This window comes from Otolemur garnettii, unplaced genomic scaffold (genome assembly GCF_000181295.1).
Source record: "Otolemur garnettii isolate 467f Iridium unplaced genomic scaffold, OtoGar3 scaffold00105, whole genome shotgun sequence".
Classification (NCBI taxonomy): domain Eukaryota; kingdom Metazoa; phylum Chordata; class Mammalia; order Primates; family Galagidae; genus Otolemur; species Otolemur garnettii.
This window is the reverse complement of record NW_003852500.1, coordinates 73,589-97,228: the sequence shown is the minus strand read 5'-3', so window position 1 is coordinate 97,228 and position 23,640 is coordinate 73,589. Positions and strand designations below refer to the sequence as shown.

The 23,640-nt window shown below is 36.9% G+C and overlaps 1 protein-coding gene and 1 pseudogene across 1 annotated transcript; one reads left to right on the top strand and one right to left on the bottom strand.

Moving 5' to 3' along the window:
* Positions 1–3,053: 3,053 nt before the first annotated feature.
* Positions 3,054–3,971, bottom strand: LOC100963445 (olfactory receptor 7A17-like). Its single transcript, XM_003796498.1, has one exon. The coding sequence runs from the start codon at positions 3,969–3,971 to the stop codon at positions 3,054–3,056; it is 918 nt and encodes a 305-aa protein (XP_003796546.1).
* An 18,022-nt stretch (positions 3,972–21,993) lies between these two features.
* On the top strand, positions 21,994–22,699 carry LOC100963123 (annotated as a pseudogene).
* The last annotated feature ends 941 nt before the right edge of the window (positions 22,700–23,640 follow it).

The window sequence follows — 23,640 nt, the reverse complement described above, 5'->3', positions numbered from 1 at the left end:
TTTGCATGGCATCTTCAGTTATATCTCCTTTGTCAGTTCTTGGGAGGGGTTGATCTACTCTGGTTATTCATGTTGCTAGAATTCTTCTGTTGGGTCTGCACCATGTTTGTTTTCCACTGTTTGCTTATTAGATCTTGCAGGGTGAGATTAAATTGGGGTTCCCAGGTAGTAGATATAGTCCCTTACCAAAGCACTAGGCTTTGTAATTGTGGCTTATCTCCTACAACCTTATGAAGGCCCCTTTCAGAGTTTTAACTGGAGACTTGAGGACCTACTTGGTGAGATCATGCAAGTTAGCTCTGTTTTGATATCAGCCAACTTCTACCCTAACTTAAGAAACTACAGTATTAGGTTTAAATCTCAACAGTGAAGAGATATAAACAGCTACAGTGCCCAGCTCCCACCCTTCAGTTCTTATCTGCTACAGCACTTTGAAGGTCAACCTCAGGATGTCACTGAATGGACAGCCCAAGACACGGGTTTTGACCAAATTGTCTCAGGTAATGCAAACCCTGCCCAACAAAGAGGGATTCAAGGGTCTCCAACAGCACAATTAGAGCCAGAGATCCACACTCCTGCCTGCCAGACTCAGTCCACACTGTTGTCTGCTTCTCTGCTTACAGACCCAGCTGGAGCCAGGGGTCACACCCCCACCCATTGATCTCAGTCCACATCCAGCTAGCCTCTGCTTGCCAGACCAGTTGGAGTCAGGGAACCATGCCCCTGCCTGCCAGTCTCAGTCCACTGCCAGGCAAGCCTCTGTTCATAGGCCCTGTTGGAGTCAGTGCACCAGTCCTCACCCTCTGGTCTGGGGGGTCTCTAGTCTACACACAGCTAGCCTCTGCTTGCCAGACCAGTTGGAGTCAGGGGACCATGCCCCCACTTGTCAGTCTCAGTCCATTGCCTAGCAAGCCTCTGTTCACAGGCTCTGTTAGAGTCAGGGCACTGCACTCTGCCTGCAGGTCTCAGTCTTTACCTGGTAAGCGTCTGCTCACCAGCCCTGCTGAAGATAGTGGACTACACCCTAGCCCTCAGGTCTTGGTTCACACCCAGTAAGCCACTGCTTGAGGGTTCTGTTGGAAGCAGGGGACCATGCCCTTGCTCTCCATGCCTATCAAGCTTCTGCTTGTGGCAGGCCCAGCAAGGGCTGGGAACCAGCCCCTTCTGCCAAACTCAGTCAACATGGGGCAACCACTCTCCCACTGTGAGTGCATCAGAACTGGGGGTTCTTCACCCTGTTCTGCCAGACACAGCCTGAACCAAAGGTCAACACTACCACTGGCTGGGCATAGTCATAACCAGGGAACTGCTCCTCCTCCCACTGAGTGTCCCTTTCTTCCCATACCCTCTTTCTTCCCCATTAGTCACAGATTCGGTCCTGATGGTTGGCAGTCCACACTATGCCCAATTCTCTCAGGATAAGACCAAACACTCTGTGCTTCGCAGGGGGCAGAACTTCAGACTGCCATGCAAGGGGGAAAGGGGGGACTGGGAGTTTGGACTTGTGGGGGAAAATATCTGTTCAATTTTATGCCTGACGAGGTGTGTCTAGCTTCATAAGTGAGACCTCCCTGGAGAAAGAGATCTGGAGTTTAGTGGCTCTCTCCAGTGAGGTAAAATGAGAGGTCTTTTTTCCCTTGCTCATTCACAGATAGCCTGCAGCAGGCCTCCTGCTTGGTGGAGGGGTCTTCCATCCTCTAGTTGATAGGCTTTGTACCTGTAATTTGTTTTCTTGGATGCTCTTCCTTGGAGTTACAGCTTGCCGAACCTCTTTCTTGGCTTAGTTCCCTGTCTTTGGCTTCATAAAATCCAATTCTGTCCATTTTTTCTTCCTCTACTCAGGAGCCTCTGCTGAGGGTTGCTATCAGTCAGCCATCTTCCCAGAATTAGAGATAACTTCATTTAAAATGAGACCACTATTGAAACTTCTTTCTGTGCAACCAGGAAATATTGAAAGGATAAATTGGGACCCTGATTCACAAGTTTTTATTCCCAGAGGCAATAATGGGCAGAAATTCGAGCTCTTGTCTTAGCCATTTTTGATTGTAAAGATTAATGAGTTTAGAGTATAAAATGTATGAAACAAAAGATAATAAAGTGAACACAGATATTGTTCATTTACCTACACCTTAAAGATTATAACATAATTTTTTAAAGGGGAGAAATATTTGTTAGGAGAATGGAAGGAATTACATTTATAGTTAGAACTAGAAAATTTTGAGCAGAAACATCAAGATGATACAATGAGATAATATACACCATGACACCAAATTCCTCACTTGAAACAACAAGTTTCATTAGGTGTGGACAACAATATTTTACGCTTTGATGAGTAAATGTACATAATCAAAACAAATCTGTATTAATTCAGCATATGGCTGCTGATTACACTTCATCATATTTAAGGTTATATTTGAGTGTAAAGCTGAATAAAGTCAACTGATTCATGCAAATTTGTCTTTGTGTGTAGAGTACATTTGCAATATATCTTTGAGAAGCAAATTTGCCTTCGTATTGCTATAAGGAATAGTTAGGCTCAGTGGATACGTTGCTGAACAGAGGTCAGGATTGTACCAAGGAAAATAAAATGCTATAACTAGCTATAAAAGACACTACTATGTTAACATTTAAATTATCAGGAAAAACACGTAAGGACTCAAAAATGGAAAACTGTGGTCTTGTATTCATCTAAAATAAAATTAGATTAGTGCCATTATAGGGTGGTTGATTTTGTAGGACTAATATAACTCACCAGTATATGAGATAAATACAATTTCCAACTTACTTTTGACTGCAGTTTGCAAATATTATCAGGAAAATAGGAAAATGATAAAGGAAAATAGAGTTGGATATTAGAAAGCAGAAAGCTTTATGAAAGGCTGGCATGAATTCAATAAAAAAGCTGAGGTCAAACAAAACGAAACACCAGGAAATAAATAGAAGGAGCAAAGTCTACTTTGACAATCTGATTATCAAATCATAATTTCTAGTTCTGAGGTTTAGAGCTCTGAAATCACAAGCATGTCTTGAAAAATAGCCTTTTATTGATGTTCTCAGAGAAATTGTTTCAGAGCCCTTTTTATTTCTTTATTCCTCAGACTGTAGATGAAGGGGTTCAGCATGGGAGTGACCACTGTGTACATCACTGAGGCTATTGCACTGGAGTGTGAGTTGTGGGTGGCAGCAGAACTAAGGTACACCCCTAGGCTTGTACAATAAAATAAGGAGACCACTGCAAGGTGAGAGGCACAGGTGGAAAATGCTTTATACTTCCCCTGAGCAGATGAGATTGCACGTATGGAGGAAACTATCTTAGAGTAAGAGTAAAGGATCCCAGCAAAGGTTCCACCACCTAACACTACAGCTACAAAATACATCACCATGTGATTGATAAAGGTCTTAGAACAGGCAAGGTGTATTATTTGATCAAGTTCACAGAAAAAATGGGGAATTTTCAAGCATTTACAAAAAGACAGTGACAACACTAATAAGCTTTCTAACAAGGCATGCAGGACATTTATGAACCAGGACACCAGAACCAGCAGTGCACAGAGCCTGGGGTTCATGATGATTGTGTACTGCAGGGGATGACAGATGGCCACAAACCGGTCATAGGCCATCATGGTCAGCAGAAAAATGTCCAATGCTGCAAAGAGTATTAAAAAGTACATCTGAGTGATGCAACCTGCATAGGATATGACTTTGCTCTGTGTCTGCATGTTTACCAGCATCTTTGGGACAGTGGTAGAGACAAAACAGATGTCCACAAAGGACAGGTTGGAGAGGAAGAAGTACATGGGGGTGTGGAGGTGGGAGTCTGAGATTGTAGCCAGGATGATGAGCAGGTTCCCGAGCACAGTGATCACGTATATGGACAGAAACAGCCCAAACAGAAAAATCTGGAATTCTGCTTCCTCTGAAAATCCCAGTAGAAGAAATTCCGAAATTTGTGTATCATTTATTGGATCCATGTGTTTGATGTGACTGCAAAAGAAAGATAAAGAGAACATGACACAAACATGTATAATAAACTTATCAGAAGTGCCATCAAGTATATTGTCCAGTCAAAAAGCTATTTTTTGAGGAGAGGAAATAATTATTTATTTTGATGTCAATAGATAAAATTGTAGTGTGTACAACATGATGTTTTGTTCTTTTTTTCATTAAGTCAAATACATATAGATCATGAATACATTTATGCATATGTGGGGTACAATGTGTTGATTTTTTTTTAATACAATCTGACATGGTTACATCAAACCAATCAACGTAGCTTTCACCTCATTTACTTGATTATTGTGTTAAGACATTTATGTTCCAACATGATTTTCTTTTTTTTAGACGGAGCCTCAAGCTATCCCCCTGGGTAGAGTGTCATGGCATCACAGCTCACAGCAACCTCCAACTCCTGGGCTCAAGCAAGTCTCCTGTCTTAGCCTCCCAAGTAGCTGGGACTACAGGTGCCCGCCACAACACCCGGCCATTTTTTGGGTGCAGCCATCATTGTTGTTTGGTGGGCCCGGGCTGGGGATTCAAACCCGCCACCTTAGGTGTATGTGGCTGGTGCCTTACCCGCTTGAGCCACAGGCGCTGAGCCCCAACATGATATTTTGAAGTGAACATATATTATGGAATGGCTAAATATAGTTAATTAATATATGCATTAATTCACATAGTCATCATTTTTCTAGTGAAAACATACAAAAATATAAATCCACTCTCAGTATTTTTCAAGGATGCAATATATTGTCATTAACTATAGTCACTATGTTGTCCAAATAGATATGTTGAACTTATTTCTCCTAACTCTAATTTTGTATTCATTGGCCAACATCTCTCCTGCCCTCCAACCACCCAGCCTCTGTGAACCTCCATTCTATGAGAATTTAATTTATATATTTTGTGTGTGACTCTGGTCCCTCTTAGGAGGGTCTTTGTCATTGTTGATTGGGAACTTCTTTCCCACCCTCTGTATTTCTGATAGAGCATGTATTCTCCAGTTTTTGTGAGAAAATCTTTCACTAGTATAAATTGAATTTCGATACATTCCAGGTACTGTTTAGGCAAGGAGTGAATGGTGCTATAAAATAAAATCCTTTATAGTTCAATGACAAAGAAAACAAGCAAAAATAAATAAATAAATAAACAAATAAATAATACCCAGCACTTTGTGCTGCCCAGTGCCTCATGCTTATGGTCCAGCACTCTGCCACTGATCTGAGCCACTCTCACATGTGCTGCCATTGAACATGGAGCTTGGTGGAGTGAACACCTGCAGCTATGACAGCCACTTCCACTGCCTAAATAGTCTCACCCAGAAGCTGCTGCCACCACCCCAGGGAGACATGTGCAGAGAAATCTACCTCAACACCTGCCTCCATGGAGAGGAACTTGCCCAGCCCCCTAGATGAGCTTCCAATAGCAGCCTGAAGTCCAGTTCACCGCTTCACATGAAGAGCCACAGCATTCATTGTCTTGAACTCTGACAAACACAGTGGAAAGGGAAAATGAAGAATAGGTGCATTACAGGTTCTCAGTACACCTGCCCCTCTCTTGCCAGGTCAATCTTCCAGGGCAGGATACAAAAGCACCAGCTAGGGCTGTCTCATTCTTCTTATTATGTAGGACAGTTCCCAGCAAAGGAACACAGGTGCACCACAAACCTGTCTGCCCTGAGCTGAAAAAAGGTTACAAATAAGAAGAAACCAGAAAAAGAACTCTGGAAACATGAAAAAGAGAGAGAGAGAGAGAGAACAAGCTGATTAAGTACCTTAAATGATCTATAGCAATGGACCCCAACCGAAAGGAAATTTTTTAAAGTGTCAGAAATTGAATTTAGAATATGGATGACAAATAGGATAAATGGGATTGATGATAAAGTTGAAAACAGCACAAACAAGCCAAAATATATTTTATGACATGAATAAAAAATAAAAAAGTCACTAAAGAGATAGACAACATACAAAAAATGATACAATAGAACTTAAAGAAATGAAAGGCTCATTTGGAGAATTTCAAAATACAGGAGAAAGCTTCAACAATAGGCTGTACAGAGAAGGAATTTCAGGGCTTTAAGAAAACCCTTTTGATTAACCCAATTAGTCAAAGAAACAGAATAAAGAATAAAGGAAAATGAGCAATCATAAGAAATATGGAACTTTGTACTGTGGGTCAATATATGAATTATAGGTATCTCTGTAAGAGAGGAAGAAAAAGAAAAAAGCATGAAAAACCTTTTTAAGGGAGTTATTGATGGAAACTTCCCTGGCATCACTAGAGATTCAGCTATTCAGATATAAGATGTTCACTGAATACTGGAAAAATTCGTAGCCACTGGCACATCTCCAAGAAATATAGTCATTAACCCAAACAAAGCCAAAGCAAAGGAGAAAATTCTAAAAACTTTAAGATGAAAGCAATAACTTACCTACAAGGGATAATTCGTGAGGCTAACAACAAACTTCTCAGCAGGGACATTACAGTCCAGAAGAGATTGAAGCCCCTGTTTTAGTCTTCTTAAGAAGAATAACTACCAGCTAAGAAGTTTGTACCGGTACCTGCAAAACTAAATTTCATAAATAATGGAGAAATACTTTCGCAGATAGAAAAACTCTATGGGGATTTGTGACCATTAGACCTGCGCTACAGGAAGTGACCCAATATGCACTATGCATGGGACTGGCATAAAATCACCTGAAAGTTAAAGCTTACAATTCTGGGCAGCACCTGTGGCTCAAAGGAGTGGGGCACGAGCCCCATATACTGGAGGTGGCAGGTTCAAACCCAGCCCCAGCCAAAAGCTGCAAAAAAAAAAAAAAAAAAAAAAAAAAAATCTTACAATTCTTATAGAACAGTAGAACAAGAGAGAACACAAAACAACAAGGTCTCATTCAACTTGATGAACAGAATCATATACTACTTAACAATACTAACACTGAACAGAAATGGTCTTCATGCTTCACTTACAAAATATAGACTGGCTGAAATGGATAAAAAAGTGCACCCCAAATATATGATTTCTCCAGGAAACCCATCTAACATGTAAGGCAGACTCAAGGCAAAGGGATAGAAAAACATATTCCACACAAATGGAATCCCAAAGTGAACTGATGTAGCCATTCTCATATCGAATAAAATACATTTGAAAGAAACAATGGTTAAAAAGGAAAGAGGTGGTCTTCATATTAGGATAAAGGGAGCAATTAAGCAAGAATATAAGAAAATACTAAATATACATGTATATAACACACCATATACTCATGTATTACATTGTACTGTCTTTACCATTATATTGAAAGATCCAAGTGAGCAGGAATGTCACCCCTTTGTCTACCATTGCATTTCACAAAGATATTGAATGTGTGTGCATTATGTAGAAAAATTAAAATATAAGTGACAAAATAACAATTTAAGGGGAATAAAACTAAGCTAAATATAGCAATTTCAAAACAATCTTACTAAACAAAAGTGAATGGAATCCCAAAAATTAACCAAGATAAGATGTAAATAATTTATGGTATCAAACTAATTAAACATTGAATTGGCAAAGACCCATACATAAACTTATATGAATATAATGTTACAAGAATGTTCTAACACATAGAATATATGTATAATCTGTTATGTATCAGGAAATAAGTCTCAGTATATATTTATGTTTAATAGATAATAGGTGTATTTCATTTTAGTTGGAAAAGGCTGCATTAGTGAATAAAAGCTGGCATTAATGTATACCTACCTGGAAGACAATGAATTTTGTCTCCTGTCTCACATTTTCCAGATAATTAACAGGGTTAAAGATATTAGTGTAAAAGCAAATAATATTTTAGACAAATATCTAGGAAATTATGTATAAAACCTACATGTAGAAAAACATCTTAACTAAGGCAAGAAACATAAAACTAAGAATACAGATACATGTTTAAACAAAATGAAAACTTTTATGTCTAAATAAGCCACCCCACCCAAAAAAAATCAATGGAGAAACAATAATCTGTAAAAACTATTTGAAATACTAATACCTGTAGAGAAAAGGGCATATCATTATATGAAAATAGAAATAGTGGCTGTATATATGAATCTTTGCCCAAACCCAGTAATAGTTTCAGATAACAACAAGAAATATCTTTCAAACTCTTCAGCCTATGAAAAAACAGAAAGAGCTGCCACATTGAGTGGGGTTGGAACTTTTTTTTTTTTAAAAACAGATAGTGAATGGGTCCTATCTATTTTGCAGACAGAAATATAAAGTGTTACAAGATCTTGAGAAAATAATCTGGATATTGCAGTAAATATTGAAAACACAGATACTCATTAACTCATAGTTTATCAATTCCAGTGCTACTCAAATTCCAACTTGGTCATTTATTGTGATTGGGTTTGACCAATGCATTACATTGTTTTTCACTTCTGTATTCTCTACCAAAACCTCCTCAGGATGTCAGCCAAACATGTCATTGCTAAATGTGCCCTGGGGGCCAAAATTGTCTCCCAGGTGAGAACCACTGTTTTAACATAAAAATCCCCAAATATTTTTATAATATTGATATGATAAGAAAAGAAAACAGCTGAAATAGATATTAAAATACAAAGAGCATTTGTGATGTGCATATATGTAATACTACTTACGTATTTGTATAGAAACTGTGTGAATGCCTATGCATGCATAATATGGAAAGAGCAGGTTTTAAAAGAAACTAACAGTTTGTGGGACAAATTATGTAAGGATCCAGATACGCTAAGTATAGTGATTTCAAAAGAACTGTATGAAACAACATGGAATGAAAACCTGAAAGACTTATGCAGATATATAAGATAGTAGTAATAGTAATAATTCAATGACATAAAAGTGGGGCACCAATTCAAGATCAAATCACCCATGTTCTGGAAATTAGATTATATAACAGGAAATCTTAAATTATGGGGAGAAAGTAGCTTTAACATCATGGCTTCATCTTCTATAAGTGCATGAATTCAAATAGGTTTGTGAGAGACAAAAGAGATATTTAGTCAGTTAATAAGGAATGATTTTTAAAGTTAGGGACAAAAATGATGCAAGATCTAGAAAACTCTCACTCTAACACAAAGCCAGAAGGCACAGTAAGGAATAATAAAGGTATGAAAATAAGTTGAAAATGTATATATCAAAGGTGATTTATTTAGCCAAATGATACAGAAGTATTGCCTACATCTATAAAGCAATGCAAGGAATGGATGGATTTTGATGGATTTTGCACACAAGATTCACAAATATGCATTCCCTTCAAATACATTGATTTTCACATGAAATATGTAGATGACAAATATAAAAATTGGTAAACCTCTAATTCTTAATATTTAAAAAAATTCAATCAAAAACTAATATAGGTATCCACCCAGAGGAACAAAAATCATTTTATCACAAAGACATTTGCATCAGAATGTTTATTGCTGCCTAGTTCATAATTGTCAAGTCATGGAAGGAACTTGAATGCCCATCAACCTATGAATGGATTAACAAATTATGGTATATATATCTACACCATGGAATACTATTCAGCCATGAGAAAAGATGGAGACTTTACATCTTTTATGTTTACCAGTATAGAGTTAGAACACATTCTTCTTAGCAAAGTATCTCAAGAATGGGGGGAAAAAAGTATCCACTGAGTATCCAATGTCCTGAATACTGTTATGAAAACAATATATAAACACTTAGACACTCATATAAATGATGAAACACAAATATAGTCTAGGAAGAGAGAGGGGAGAGGAGAAAGAGGGAAGGGAAAGGGGGAGGGAGATTGGTGGGAAAAGGGAGAGCATTTGGTGGGATCTCACCTAATGTGCACAATGCAAGGGTATATTTCAAAACAACTAAGAGTAAATTTTAAATATCTTACCACAAAAAATAAGTAAATAAGGTGATGGATATATTAATAAGTTTGATTTAAGCATTCCACATTAAATATCAAATCATCACATTATACCCCATAGATGTATATACAGTTATGATTTTAATTAAAAATGACATGAAAACAGTGTAACCTAATTTTTTGTACCATCAATGAATCCCCCCAAATAAAAATAAATAAAATAAATAAATATAATAATAAATAAAAAGAATGTATTTCAACTATTTAAAAAAATTAAATGAAAAAAATGAAAAAACCAAAAACTAATATGAAGATTCTGAAGCTACATACATAATGAAAGAAAAAAATATACAGACTATTTGTGATAGGGTGGTAAATGTCTGGCAAACACAAAAATATGTTTAGCCTCACTAGTAAGAAAATAAGTGTAAAATCAGGTGATTAGTATATCACTTTCCACCTTTCAAATAAAAAATTTATTTCATTTGAATACCCAGAAGGAAAGAAGGTACTGTAAAATGTTTTCCTCATGAACCTTTGTTGTCTGGTAATATTTGGAAGGATATCTGGAGGAATTCATTGGCCTATGTCTTTCTTATTAATCTGGAAATATACTAAAAATATTCTGTCTTAAAAATGAAAAAGAACTGTCCTGACTTCAGTTTGTTTCTCTTCACAGATAATGCCTTATTTCTGTTCTCCATTTAATTGCAAAGATCCTTGGGCATAGGACTGTCTGGAAAGTATCCAGGCATAAGTATCTCTATTTTTCATTTTATATGGCTGGATACTTTCCAAGCAGCCCTCATATATTCTATTTTTACTGAAACCACTTCAAACTTCCCATTTTCTTATACATAGTATAATGGGGATTCCATTACCATTACTTAACTGCTGAGTTTAGTGTTCACTTTCCTTTTTAGCATCACAAATAAATATATAAATCAGTTAATTAATAAAGGAAACAAGAAAAAAGAATGACAACCATCTCTACCCTGGGCTGGGTTAGATCAGCTCTCAAGTGACCTTGGGTGCGTGTTCTGGCTTCCATTCTCCCGACCCCTTTCGTAGAAAACCTGCTGGACTTAGACTCACATTAATGAGTTTTTTGAAAGGAAGATCTCTATGTGGAAGTGAGAATTCCTCCCTAGATGGCTGATGATGAAAACTCTAAAGCCAGGCAGGAAGAAAAGATGAAGCATCAGAACCTAAGCTGGTTTAGAACTTTAGAAAGAAATAACCAAGTTCCATCCAGCCCAAGGCTGCATGTGCTGAGGGACAAAAGCAGAGGCGATAACATACCACTTTGTATATGTGCTCATTAGGCACATTTACCTCTTGTTATTCTAACTCTGAAAGCACCATCTCCTTTGGGGCAGTGCTCTACACCAAAAGGAATATTTCTTCTGCATTCTCTGTTCCCGAGACACTAAATTAATTGTGGGGTGAATCTAGTCTTTATTACTTCTTCTCCTTGGACTTGCTTGCCTTACAGAGATCTAAACTCCTAACACCTTATCCTAATCCTGAGTGAATGTTTTCCCCAGTCTAAACTGAGGGACTCATCTTAACTAGGTCCCTTGGATCTCCAAAGTATTGTCTTGTGATGAGAGCACAATCCTTGATATCTGGAGAAAATTGGTATTTCCCTCTTCTGTAAAGGGTGAACTGTGTTCTCTTGATATAAAATTGTAGGTACCATATCCCTTGGCTTCATGTTGCTTTTGCCAAAACAATTAGAAATTTCATACTTATATCTGAAGTTAACAGTTGTCATTAAGCTCTTCATTTATAAAATATTTGATAATTGTAAGAAATGTATGTAGTTAGAATGTTTTATGCAAGTTGCCCTGATATTAGTACCTTATAAGGGTTATATGGTAATTTAAAAAAATTTGTTTATTTAAATTGATATGTAAAATCTTATGCATTTATTTAGTACAATATGATGTCTTAAAGTATATACACATTGTGCAATGGTTAAATATAGGTAATTGACATATGTATCACATCACATCATTATTTTTATGGTGAGCTCATTTAGTATTTACTCCCTTAGCAGTATTCAAGAATATATATCATCACTAAATACAATGACCTCGCTATACAACAGATTTCTTAATCATAATCCCCCCTACAGCAATTTTCTATCATTTTGCAAGCATCTCTTCACCCCTCCTTCTTCAACTGCCCCAGCCTTGGGTAACCACCATGTTACAGGTTGTTGAGGGCTTTTATCATGAAGGATATTAAATTATGTTGAATGCTTTGTCTGCATCTATTGAGATGATCATATTTTTGTTTTGTTTTGTTTTGTTATTGTTGGGGATTCATTGAGGGCTACATTGATGGCATTTGTTAGATAAGGATCCTTTTATAATTGTGTCCGCCCCCAAAAGGTTTACCACACAGCCTGTCCCCCCACTCCCTCCCTCCTTCCCTTTCTCAGCTCCCTCCACTCCCCAGCCCCCACTGTGTACTAAGTCATTAATTGTCTTCATGTCAGAATTCAGTACATAGGATTCTTGTTTCTCCATTCTTGTGATGCTTTACTAAGAATAATGTGGTCCACATCCATCCAAGTTAATACAAAACATGTAAAGTCTCCATCTTTTTTAGTGACTGAATAGTATTCCAAGGTATACATATACCACAGCTTGTTAATCCATTCCTGGATTGGTGGGCATCTCTACACTGTTTCCACATTTTGGCGATTGTAAATTCAGCTGTGATAAACAGTCTAGTTCAAGTGTCCCTGTGGTAAAATAATTTTCTTTTCTTTTTGGTAGATGCCCAGTAATGGGATTGCAGGATCAAAAGGGGGATGTAGCTTGAGTTCTGTGAGGGTTCCCCATACTTCCTTCCAAATTGTTGTATCAGTTTGCAGTCCCACCAGCAGTGTAAAAGTGCTCCCTTCTCTCCACATCAATGTCAGCATCTGCAGTTTTGAGAGTTTATGATGTGGGCCATTCTCACTGGGGTTAGATGATATCTCAGGGTGGTTTTGATCTGCATTTCTCCAATAATTAGTGACATTGAGCATTTTTTCATTTGTTTGTTAGCCATTCATCTGTCTTTAGAGAAGGTCTATTCATCTCTCTTGCCCATTGATACATGGGATGGTTGCCTTTTTTCATGTGGATTAATTTGAGTTCTCTGTAGATCCTAGGTTATTAAGCTTTTATCTGATTCAAACTATCAAAATATCCTTTCCCATTGTGTAGGTTGTCTATTTGCTTTGGTTGTTGTCTCCTTAGCTGTACAGGAGGTTTTCAGTTTAATTAAGTCCCACTTGCTTATTTTTGTTGTTGTTGCAATTGCCATAAAAGTCTTCCTTATAAAGTCCTTCCCCAGGTTGATAGCTTCCAGTGTTTTCCTGATGCTTTCTTACAGGATTTTAATTGTTTGTGCCTTAGATTTAGGTCTTTTATCCATCTTGAATCAATTTTTGTGAGTGGAGAAAGGTGTGGGTCTAGTTTCAGTCTTTTACTTGTGGATATCCAATTCTCCCAGCACCATTTATTGAATAGGGATTCTTTCTACCAGTGTGTTCTTGTTTGGTTTATCAAAGATTAGGGTGGCTGTAAGATGCTACTTTTATCTCCTGGTTTTCTATTCACTATGGCCTTGTAGTACAGCCTACAGTCTTGTTGGTAAGCTGATGCCCCTTTTTATTACTAAGAATTGCCTTGGCTATATGGGTTTTTTTCTTGTTCCATACAAAATGAAGAATTAGTTTTTCCAAGTCTTGAAAGTAAGATGTTGGTGTTTTAATAGGGATAGGATTGAATCTGTAGCTTTATTTGTGAAGTATAGACGTTTTAACAATGTTGATTCTTCCCAGCCATAAGCATGATATGTTCTTCCATTTGTTAATATCTTCTGACATTTTTTTCATAGGGGTTTATAGTTTTCTTTATAGAGGTCCTTCACCTCTTCTGTGAGGTGTATTATTAGGTATTTCATTTTATTTAAAGCTACTGAGAAGGGCATTATGTCCTTGATTTCCTTCTCATTTGGCTGTTATTGGGATATACAAAGGCTACTGACTTGTGGACAGTGATTTTATATCCTGAGACATTACTGTATTTTTTGACCACTTCTAGGAGTCTTGGGGTTGAGTCTTTGGGGTTCTCTAAGTATAAGATCATATTGTCAGCAAAGAGGGAGAGTTTCACTTCCTCTGCCCCCATTTGGATGCCTTTAATTTCCTTTTTTTCTGATTGTATTGGCTAGAACTTCCAGCATTATGCTGAATAGGAGTGATGATAGAGGACACCCTTGTCTAGTTCCAGTCTTGAGTGGAAGAGCTTTCAGTTTTACTCCATTCAATATAATATTAGTTGAGGGTTTGTTATAGATGGCTTCGATCAGTTTAAGGAATGTGCCACCAATGCCTTTATTCTTCAGCATTTTAATTAGGAAAGGATGTTAAATTTTATTGAATGCTTTTTCTGAATCTGTTGAGAGGATCATATGGTCTTTCTTTTTGCTCTTGTTGATATGGTGAATTATGTTTATGGATTTGTGTATGTTAAACCATCCCTGGGATGAATCCTATTTGATCATGATATTTGACATTTTTAATGATAAGCTGTAATCTATTGGCTAGGGTTTTAATGATAAGCTGTAATCTATTGGCTTGGGATACAGCAAGAGCAGCCCTGAGAGGAAAATAGTGTTGCATGTCTTCCTGATATAGGTCTGTTCAATGTTTTCATTGGCAGACCTATATCAGGAAGACGTGCAACACTATGAATTTCCCTCTTAGGGCTGCTAAGAAAATTGGTTTTGAATTATCAGAACCTGTGGGATACTGCAAAGGCAGCCCTAAGAGGGAAATTCATAGTGTTGCATGTCTTCCTAATGTAGATCTGCCAATTCATAGTGTTGCACATCTTCCTAATATAGGTCTTCCTAATATAGGTCTGCTTCCTTGCACGTTGAGAATTTTTGCATCTAGATTCATTAATTGAAATTGGTCTGAAGTTCTCCTTTTTAATTAGGTCTTTTCATGGTTTTGGTATCAGGGTGATGTTTCGTGTTGGAGATGATTCCTTCCTCCTCAATTTTTGGGAATAATTTCTTTAGTATGGGAATAAGCTCTTTGAGGGTTTGATAGAATTCTGGAGTAAAGCCATCGGGACCAGGGCATTTTTTTTGTTGGGAGTTTTTTTATTGTTTCTTTGATCTCAGTGCTTGAAATTGGTCTGTTCAGAAGGTCTATTTCATCTTGCTAAGCATAGGGAGGGGATTTGATTCCATGTATTGATCCATTTCCTTTACATTATCACATTTCTGGGCATAAAGTTTCTTGTAGCATTCACAGATAATCTCTTGTATCTCTATGGCATCTGTTGTTATTTCCCCTTTATCTTTCATGATTGAGGTTACTAAAGATTTTACTTTTCTCTTTCTAGTAAGTCTGGCCAAGGGTTTATTTATTTTATTTACTTTTTCAAAAAACCAACTTTTTGTTTTCTTAATTTTCTGAATGATTTTTTTTTGTTTTCACTTTCAAATTCATTAATCTTTGACTTAATTTTGGCTATTTATTTTTTTTCTGTTTGGTTTAGGATTAGATTGTCCTTCTTTTTCCAATTACATAAGGTGGTTTGTGAGTGTGCTGATGTACCCACTTTTATTTTTTGAAGATAGGTATTCTAGCATGATAAATTTTCCTCTCAGGGCTGTTTTTGCTATATCCCAAAGGTTTTAGTAACTTGTGTCTTCATTGTTGTTGTGTTTGAGGATATTGACAAATTCCTCTTTAATCTCTTCCTGAAACAAACTATCATTCAGCATAAGGTTGTTTAGTTTCTAAGACTTTGTGTGGGTGTGAACAATTTTATTGGAGTTGAGCTTCACAACTATGGCCTTGTGGTCTGAGAAGAGACATGGAAAAATTTTTTTATTGTTGGGGATTCATTGAGGGTACAAGAAACCATCTTACCCTGATTGCATTTGTTAGGTATAGTCACTCTTACAATTGTGTCCTGCGTCTAAAAGGTTTGTCACACACTGTGACCCCACCCCTCCCTCTTTACCTCACTCTATTCTTCCTTTCCCCCACCCTCCATCCTTCTCTCTCTCTCTGCTCTCCCCTTCTCCCACCCCTCACTGTGTACTACCTTATTAATTGTCCTTATATAAAAATTTAATTTATACCATTCATGCTTCTCCATTCTTGTGATGCTTTACTAAGAATAATGTGTTCCACTTCCATCCAGGTTAATACAAAGGATGTAATTTCTCCATCTTTTTTAATGGCTGAATAGTATACCATGGTATACATATACCACAGCTAAATTGAGTTCATTTATGATGGAAAAGTCAAATACTTTAATGACATACTCATGTTGAAGAAATTTGCCATAACTAAACCAGCTCTTCAGGATATTCTCAGACCCATCCTACATAATGACCAGCACAATGCTCTACCACCGAAGTAAACTCACTCAGAAACTTTTGATCAAATCCCAACTTCCACAGTGGTGAAAGGAATAAAAATGTCCACTGGACTTGTGAAAAACTTGACATCCAAAATACTACCAGGCTTATCAATATTCTCAATTAACGTGAATGGCTTAAATTGTCCTCTTAAGAGACATAGGTTGGCTGACTGGATACAAAAACTCAAGCCAGATGTTTGTTGCATACAAGAATCTCATCTTACCTTGAAGGATAAATATAGACTCAGGGTGAAGGGATGGACATTGTAATCCAGGCAAATGGAAGTCAGGAAAAATCAGGGGTTGCAATATTATTTGAAGATACATTAGGCTTTAAACCAACAAAAGTAAGGAAAGACAGGGATGGTCACTTCATATTTGTTAAGGGCAACACTCAACATGATGAGATTTTAATTATTAACATTTATGCACCCAACCAGAATGCTCTTCAATTTATAAGGGAGACCCTAACAGACATGAACAAAATGATATCTTCCAGCTCTATAATAGTCAGAGATGTTGACACCCTGTTGGCAGTGTTGGATAGATCCCCTAATAAGAAACCAAGAAAAGAAATTTTGGACTTAAACTTCACCATATAATAATTGCATTTAACAGATATCTACAGAACATTTTATCCTAACAAACCTGAATACACATTCTTCTCATCAGCCCATGGAACATCCTCCAAAATTGATCGCATCTTAGGTCTAACCTTAGCAAATTTAAAAGAATAGAAATTTTTCCTTGTATTTTCTCGGATCATCACAGAATAAAAGTTGAACTCATCAATAACAGGAATCTGCATACCCATACAAAGACATGGAAACTAAATAACCTATGCTGAATGATTGCTAGGTCATAGATGAGATGAAGAAGAAAATTGACAAATTTTTGGAACAAAATAATGATGAAGACATGAATTATCATGTGAACCTGTGGGATACTGCAAAGGCAGCCCTACGAGGGAAATTCATAGTGTTGCACATCTTCCTAAGAGAATGGAAAAAGAGGAAGTCAATAAATTAATGGGACATCTCAAGCGACTGGAAAAGGAAGAACATTCCAACCCCAAGCCTAGAAGAAGAAAAGAAATAACTAAAATTAGAGCAGAATTAGATGAAATAAAAAACAAAAGAATTATTCAAAAGATCAATTAATAAAAAGTTGTTTTTTTGAAAAATTCAATAAAATTGATAAACCTTTGGCCAACCTAACCAAAAATAGAAAATTAAAGTCCCTAATATCATCAATCAGAAATGACAAAGGTGAAATAACAACAGACACCTCAGAAATTCAAAGAATCCTTAATGAATACTACAAAAACTCTATTCTCAGAAATATGAAAATCTGAAAGAAATTGACCAATACTTGGAAGCATGCCACCTTCCTAGACTTAGCAAGAAAGAATTGAAAACATTGAACAGACCTATATCAAGTACTGAAATAGCATGAACTATACAAAATCTCCCAAAAAAGAAGAGTCCAGGACCAGATGGCTTCACATTAGAATTCTACCAAACCTTTATAGAGGAACTAGTACCTCTATTACTTAACCTTTTCTAACACACAGAAAAAGAAGGAATACTTCCCAACACACTGCATGAAACAAATATCACCCTGATCCTCAAACCAGGAAAAGATTCAACAAGAAAAGAAAATTACAGACCAGGCAGCACCTGTGGCTCAGTGAGTATGGCATCGATCTCATATGCTGAGGGTGGCAGGTTCAAACCCAGCCCCAGCCAAAAAAAAAAAAAAAAAGCTGGGCATTGTGGTGGGTGCCTGTAGTCCCAGCTACTTGGGAGGCTGATGCAAGAGAATTGCCTAAGCCCAAGAGCTGGAGGTTGCTTTGAGCTGTGATGCCATGGTCCTCTACTGAGGGTGACAAAGTGAGACTCTGTCTTAGAAATAAAAATTATAGACCAATATCTTTATGAATATAGATGCAAAAATATTCAGTAAGATCCTAGCAAACAGAAGCCAGCAAAACATCAAACAAATTACACACCATGACCAAGTAGGTTTTATCCCAGGGTCTCAAGGTTGGTTCAATATACATAAATCTACAAATATAATATATCACATAAACAAAGTAAAAAACAAAGACCATATGATTCTCTCAATAGATGAAGAAAAAACTTTTGACAATATCCAGAATCCTTTCATGATAAGAACACTTAAGAAAATAGGTATAGAAGGGACTTTTCTTAAACTGACAGAGGCCACCTGCAGCAAACCCACAGCCAATATTGTACTGAGTGGAGTAAAATTGAAAACATTTCTACTCAGATCAGGAACCGGGCAAGGTTGCCCATTGTCTCCACTGCTTTTTATCATTGTAATGGAAGTCTTAGCCATCACAATGGGGCAAGAGAAGGTGATCAAGGGTATCCTTGGGTCAGAGGAGGTTGAACTTTCACTCTTCACAGATGATATGATTTTCTACCTGGAAAACCCCAGAAACTCAACTACAAAATGCTTAGAAGTGATCAAAGAATACAGTAGAGCAGTGGTTCGGTTGAGAATTGTTGCAGAAGAGTCTCAGGATATAAAATCAACACTTAGCTTTTATATATACTAACAATAGTCAAACAGAAAAAAGTCAAGGACTCTATTCCTTTTACAATAGTGTCAAAAAAGATGAAATATTTGGGAGTTTACCTAACAAAGGATGTGAAAGATCTCTATAAAGAGAACTATGAAATGCTAAGAAAAGAGATAGCTGAAGATATTAACAAATAGAAAAACATACCATGCTCATGGAAGAATAAACATTGTTAAAATGTTATATTACCCAAAGCAATCTAAAGATTTAATGCAATTCCTATCAAAGCACCACTGTCATACTTTAAAGATCTGGAAAAAATAGTACTTCATTTTATATGGAACCAGAAAAAACCTCAAACAGCCAAGACACTACTCAGAAATAAAAACAAACAGGAGGAATCATGCTACCAGACTTCAAACTATACTATAAATCTATAGTGATCAAAACAGCATGGTACTGGCATAAAAATAGAGAGGTAGATGTATGGAACAGAATTGAGAACCAAGAGATGAACCCAGCTACTTCCCATTACTTGATCTTTGATAAGCCCACCAAAACTACAAATTGGGGGAGATTCCTTATTTAACAAATGGTGCTGGGTGAACTGGCTGGCTACTTATAGAAGACTGAAACTGGACCCACACCTTTCACCATTAACAAAAATTGACTCACTGGATGAATGATTTAAACTTAAGACATGAAAATATAAAGATTCTTAGAGAGAGTGCAGGGGAAAAACTTGAAGAAATTGGCTTGGGAGAATACTTTATGAGGAGGACACTCTGGGCAATTGAAGCAACACCAAAAATACATTACTGGGATCTGACCAAACTAAAAAGCTTCTGCATTGCCAAGAACACAGTAAGTAAAGCAAGAAGACAGCCCTCAGAATGGGAGAGTATATTTGAAGGTTACATTTCTGACAAAGGTTTGCTAACCAGTATCCATAGAGAACTCAAACTTATTAATAAGAAAAGAACAAGTAATCCCATTTCATTGTGGGCAAGGGACTTGAACAGAAACTTCTCTGAAGAAGATAGGTGTATGGCCTACAGACACATGAAAAAACGTTCATCATCTTTAATCATCAGAGAAGTACAAATCAAAATTGCTTTGAGATATCATCTAACTCCAGTAAGAGTGGCTCACATAACAGAATCCCCAAACTAGAGATGTTGGTATGGATGTGGAGAAAAGGGAACACTTCTGCAGTGTTGGTGGGAATGCAGGCTAACATGATCCTTTTGGAAAGAAGTTTGGAGAATACTCAGGGATCTAAAAGTAGACCTGTCATTCAATCCTGCAATTCCTCTACTAGGTGTATATCCAAAAGACCAAAAATCACTTAGCAACAAAGATATCTGCACCAGATTGTTCACTGCAGCTCAGTTCATAATAGCCAAGTCATGGAAGATGTTCAAGTGCCCATCAACCCATGAATGGATTAATAAATTGTGGTATATGTATACCATGGAATATTATGCAGTCTTAAAAAAGACGGAGACTTTACCTCTTTTATGTTTACTTGGATGGAGCTGCAAAATATTCTTCTTAATAAAATATCTCAGGAATGGAAAAAAAATCCAATGTACTCAGTACTACTATAAAACCAATTATAATCACTCACACTTTCATATGAGAGATGAATCACAACTATGGTGCCCAGGATGAAGGAGAGAAGGGGAAGTAGGATGGAAAGGGAAGGGGCTGGTTCAATAGAGGGAGGATTAATGGTGGGACTATACCTATGGAGCATATTACAAGGGTACAAATCAATTCTATCAAGTATTGAACACAAGTGTCTTAACACTATGATTAAGTAAATGAGGTGAAAGATATGTTAATTAGTGGGATGTAAGCACTCTAATTTGTACAAATAATCAACACATTGAATACCACAAAGTCATAAATGTATTCATGATCTATGTATATATGACTTAATTAAAAAAAAGATGGAGACTTTACCTCTTTTATGTTTACATGGATGGAGCTGGAACATATCCCACTTAGCAAAGTATCTCAAGAATGGAAGGAAAAGTATCCAATATACTCAGTACTATTATGAAACCGATTTATAATCACTCATACTTTCATATGAAGGATAGATCACAACTATGGCCCAAGATGAAGGAGGGAGAAGGGGGCTGTGGAAGGGGGGGAGGTCAGATGGAGGGAAGGGGACAGGCAACAGGGACCACACCTACAGTGCATATTGCAAAGGTACATGTCAGATCTACTAAGTATAGAGTATAAATGTCTTAACACAGCAATCAAGTAAATGAGGTGAGAAATATATTAACTAATGCGATGTAAGCATTCCAAATTCTATAGGTAATCAGCACATTGTACCCCACTAATGTATTAATGTGTACATGATCTATGTGTTTATGATTTAATAAAAATAAAATTAATAAAAAAAGAAAGCTTTTCAACCCCGAAAAAAATATAAATATAAGACGGGAAAATCAAAATTCTCTTATCAGATTCAATCCAAATACAACAAACCAAAGAAATAATCAAATTGGCAAATAGAAGACAAGGAAGGGTCCTAAGTAGCGAATGAAACCAAGAAAATTACATGTAGGGCAGTTTTAATATGCCTACCAGCAGACTTCTCTGAAAAAAACCTTGTAAGTAAGGAGACAGATTATATAATGAAGGCGTTAAAGGAATAAAAAGGGCACTGAGTAAAGCTGTCTTACTCAGTAAAACTGAGTAGATTTTCCCAGATAAACAAAACTGAGGGAGTCTACAGCACCAGACCTGCCTTACAAGAAACACTAAAGGGGGGTCTGCAGGTTCAAAGAAAAAGAAGTAACTCAAAAACATCTGAAAGTATAAAACTGATAAAACTAAGTACACAATAAAATTAAGAATACTCTAATATTATAGCGATGGTGTGTAAATTACTGAATTACTTTTATCTTTAGTATAAAGGTTAAAAGCCAAAACTAGTAAAATAATAACTACAATGATTTCTTAAGGGATATGCAATATAAAAAGATGTAAATTGTTACATCAAAAATTCAAAACATGGAGCTGCCATCTTGCGTCTCCGTGTGTGTGCGCTTAAACTCAGCTAGTCTACCCGAGAACCCCTGAGCACCAACCCTAGTCCCCCACGCGGCCCCCTTTATGCTCCGACAAGATGAAAGAAACTATCATGAACCAAGAGAAACTCACCAAACTGCAGACACAAGTGCGCATTGGTGGGAAAGGAACTGCTCGCAGAAAGAAGAAGGTGGTTCATAGAACGGCTACAGCAGATGATAAAAAAACTTCAGTTCTCCTTAAAGATGTTAGGGGTAAACAATGTCTCTGGTATTGAAGGGATGAATATGTTTACACACCAAGGAACAGTGATCCACTTTAACAACCCTAAAGTTCAGGCATCTCTGGCACCAAACACTTTCACCATTACAGGACATGCTGAGACAAAGCAGCTGACAGAAATGCTACCCAGCATCTTAAACCAGCTCAGTGCAGACAGTCTGACTAGCTGGAGGAGGCTGGCTGAAGTTCTGCCTAAACAATCTGTGGAAAAGCACCACTTGCTACTGGAGAGGATGATGATGATGAAGTTCCAGATCTTGTGGAGAATTTTGATGAGGCTTCTAAGAATGAGGCAAACTGAATTTAGTCAACTTCTGAAGATGAACCTTGAAGAAGTTCCTGGGATCTGCTATTTTATATTATGACTGCTTTTTTAAATTGTTTTTGTTTATGGATCTAATAAAATCTAGATCTCTGATATTTTTAAGCCCAAGCCCCTTGGACATTGCAGCTCTTTTCAGTTTTTGCTTATACATAATTAATTCTTTGCAGCTAATTAAGCTGAAGAAGCCTGGGAATAAAGTTTGAAAGAAAAGTTAATAAAGTTCTTTGCCAAGTTAAAAAAAAAATTCAAAACATGGTGAAGGGTAAAGTGTATTTGTTTTACATCCATGCCTACTTCCAAAGTTTTGGGAGTTTGTGACGTGGGCTAATCTTACTGGGGTTAGACGATATCTCAAATTAGTTTTGATTTGCATTTCTTTGGTATGATATGAAGAGAAAGGAATACTTTTACACTGCTGGTGGGAATACAAGCTAATACATCCTTTTGGAAAGGAGTTTGGAGAATACTCAAGGAACTAAAAGTATACCTGCCATTCGATCCTGCAATTCCTCTACTAGGTATATACCTAGATGATCAAAAATCATTTTACAACAAAGACATTTGCACCAGAATGTTCATTGCCACCCAATTCATAATTTCCAAGTCATGGAAGCAGCCAAGTGCCCATTTACCCATGAATGGATTAACAAATTGTAGTATGTGTATACCATGGAATACTATGCAACCATAAAAAGATGGCAACTTCACATCTTATGTTTACTTGGATGGAGCTAGAACATACTCTTCTTAGTAAAGTATCTTAAGAATGGAGGAAAAAGTATCCAATGTACTCAATAATATTATGGAACCTATATATAATCACCTACACTTTCATATGAATAATGAAACAAAACTATAGTCCATAAAGAAAGATGGAAGAGGAGGGAGAGGGGAGGGGAGGGGGAGGTAAGAAGGCCAGAGGGTATTTGGTGGGACCTAATCTATTATGCATAATGCAATGGTACATTTTAAAACTATTAAGAGTAGAGTATAAATGTCTTACCACAACAAATTAGTAAGTAAGGTAATGGTTGTGTTAACAATGACCATCATCTTCTAGCTTGAAAAGTCTCAGCAGAGAGATCTGCAGTCATTCTAATATTCTTTCCCTTGTAGGGTATGGTT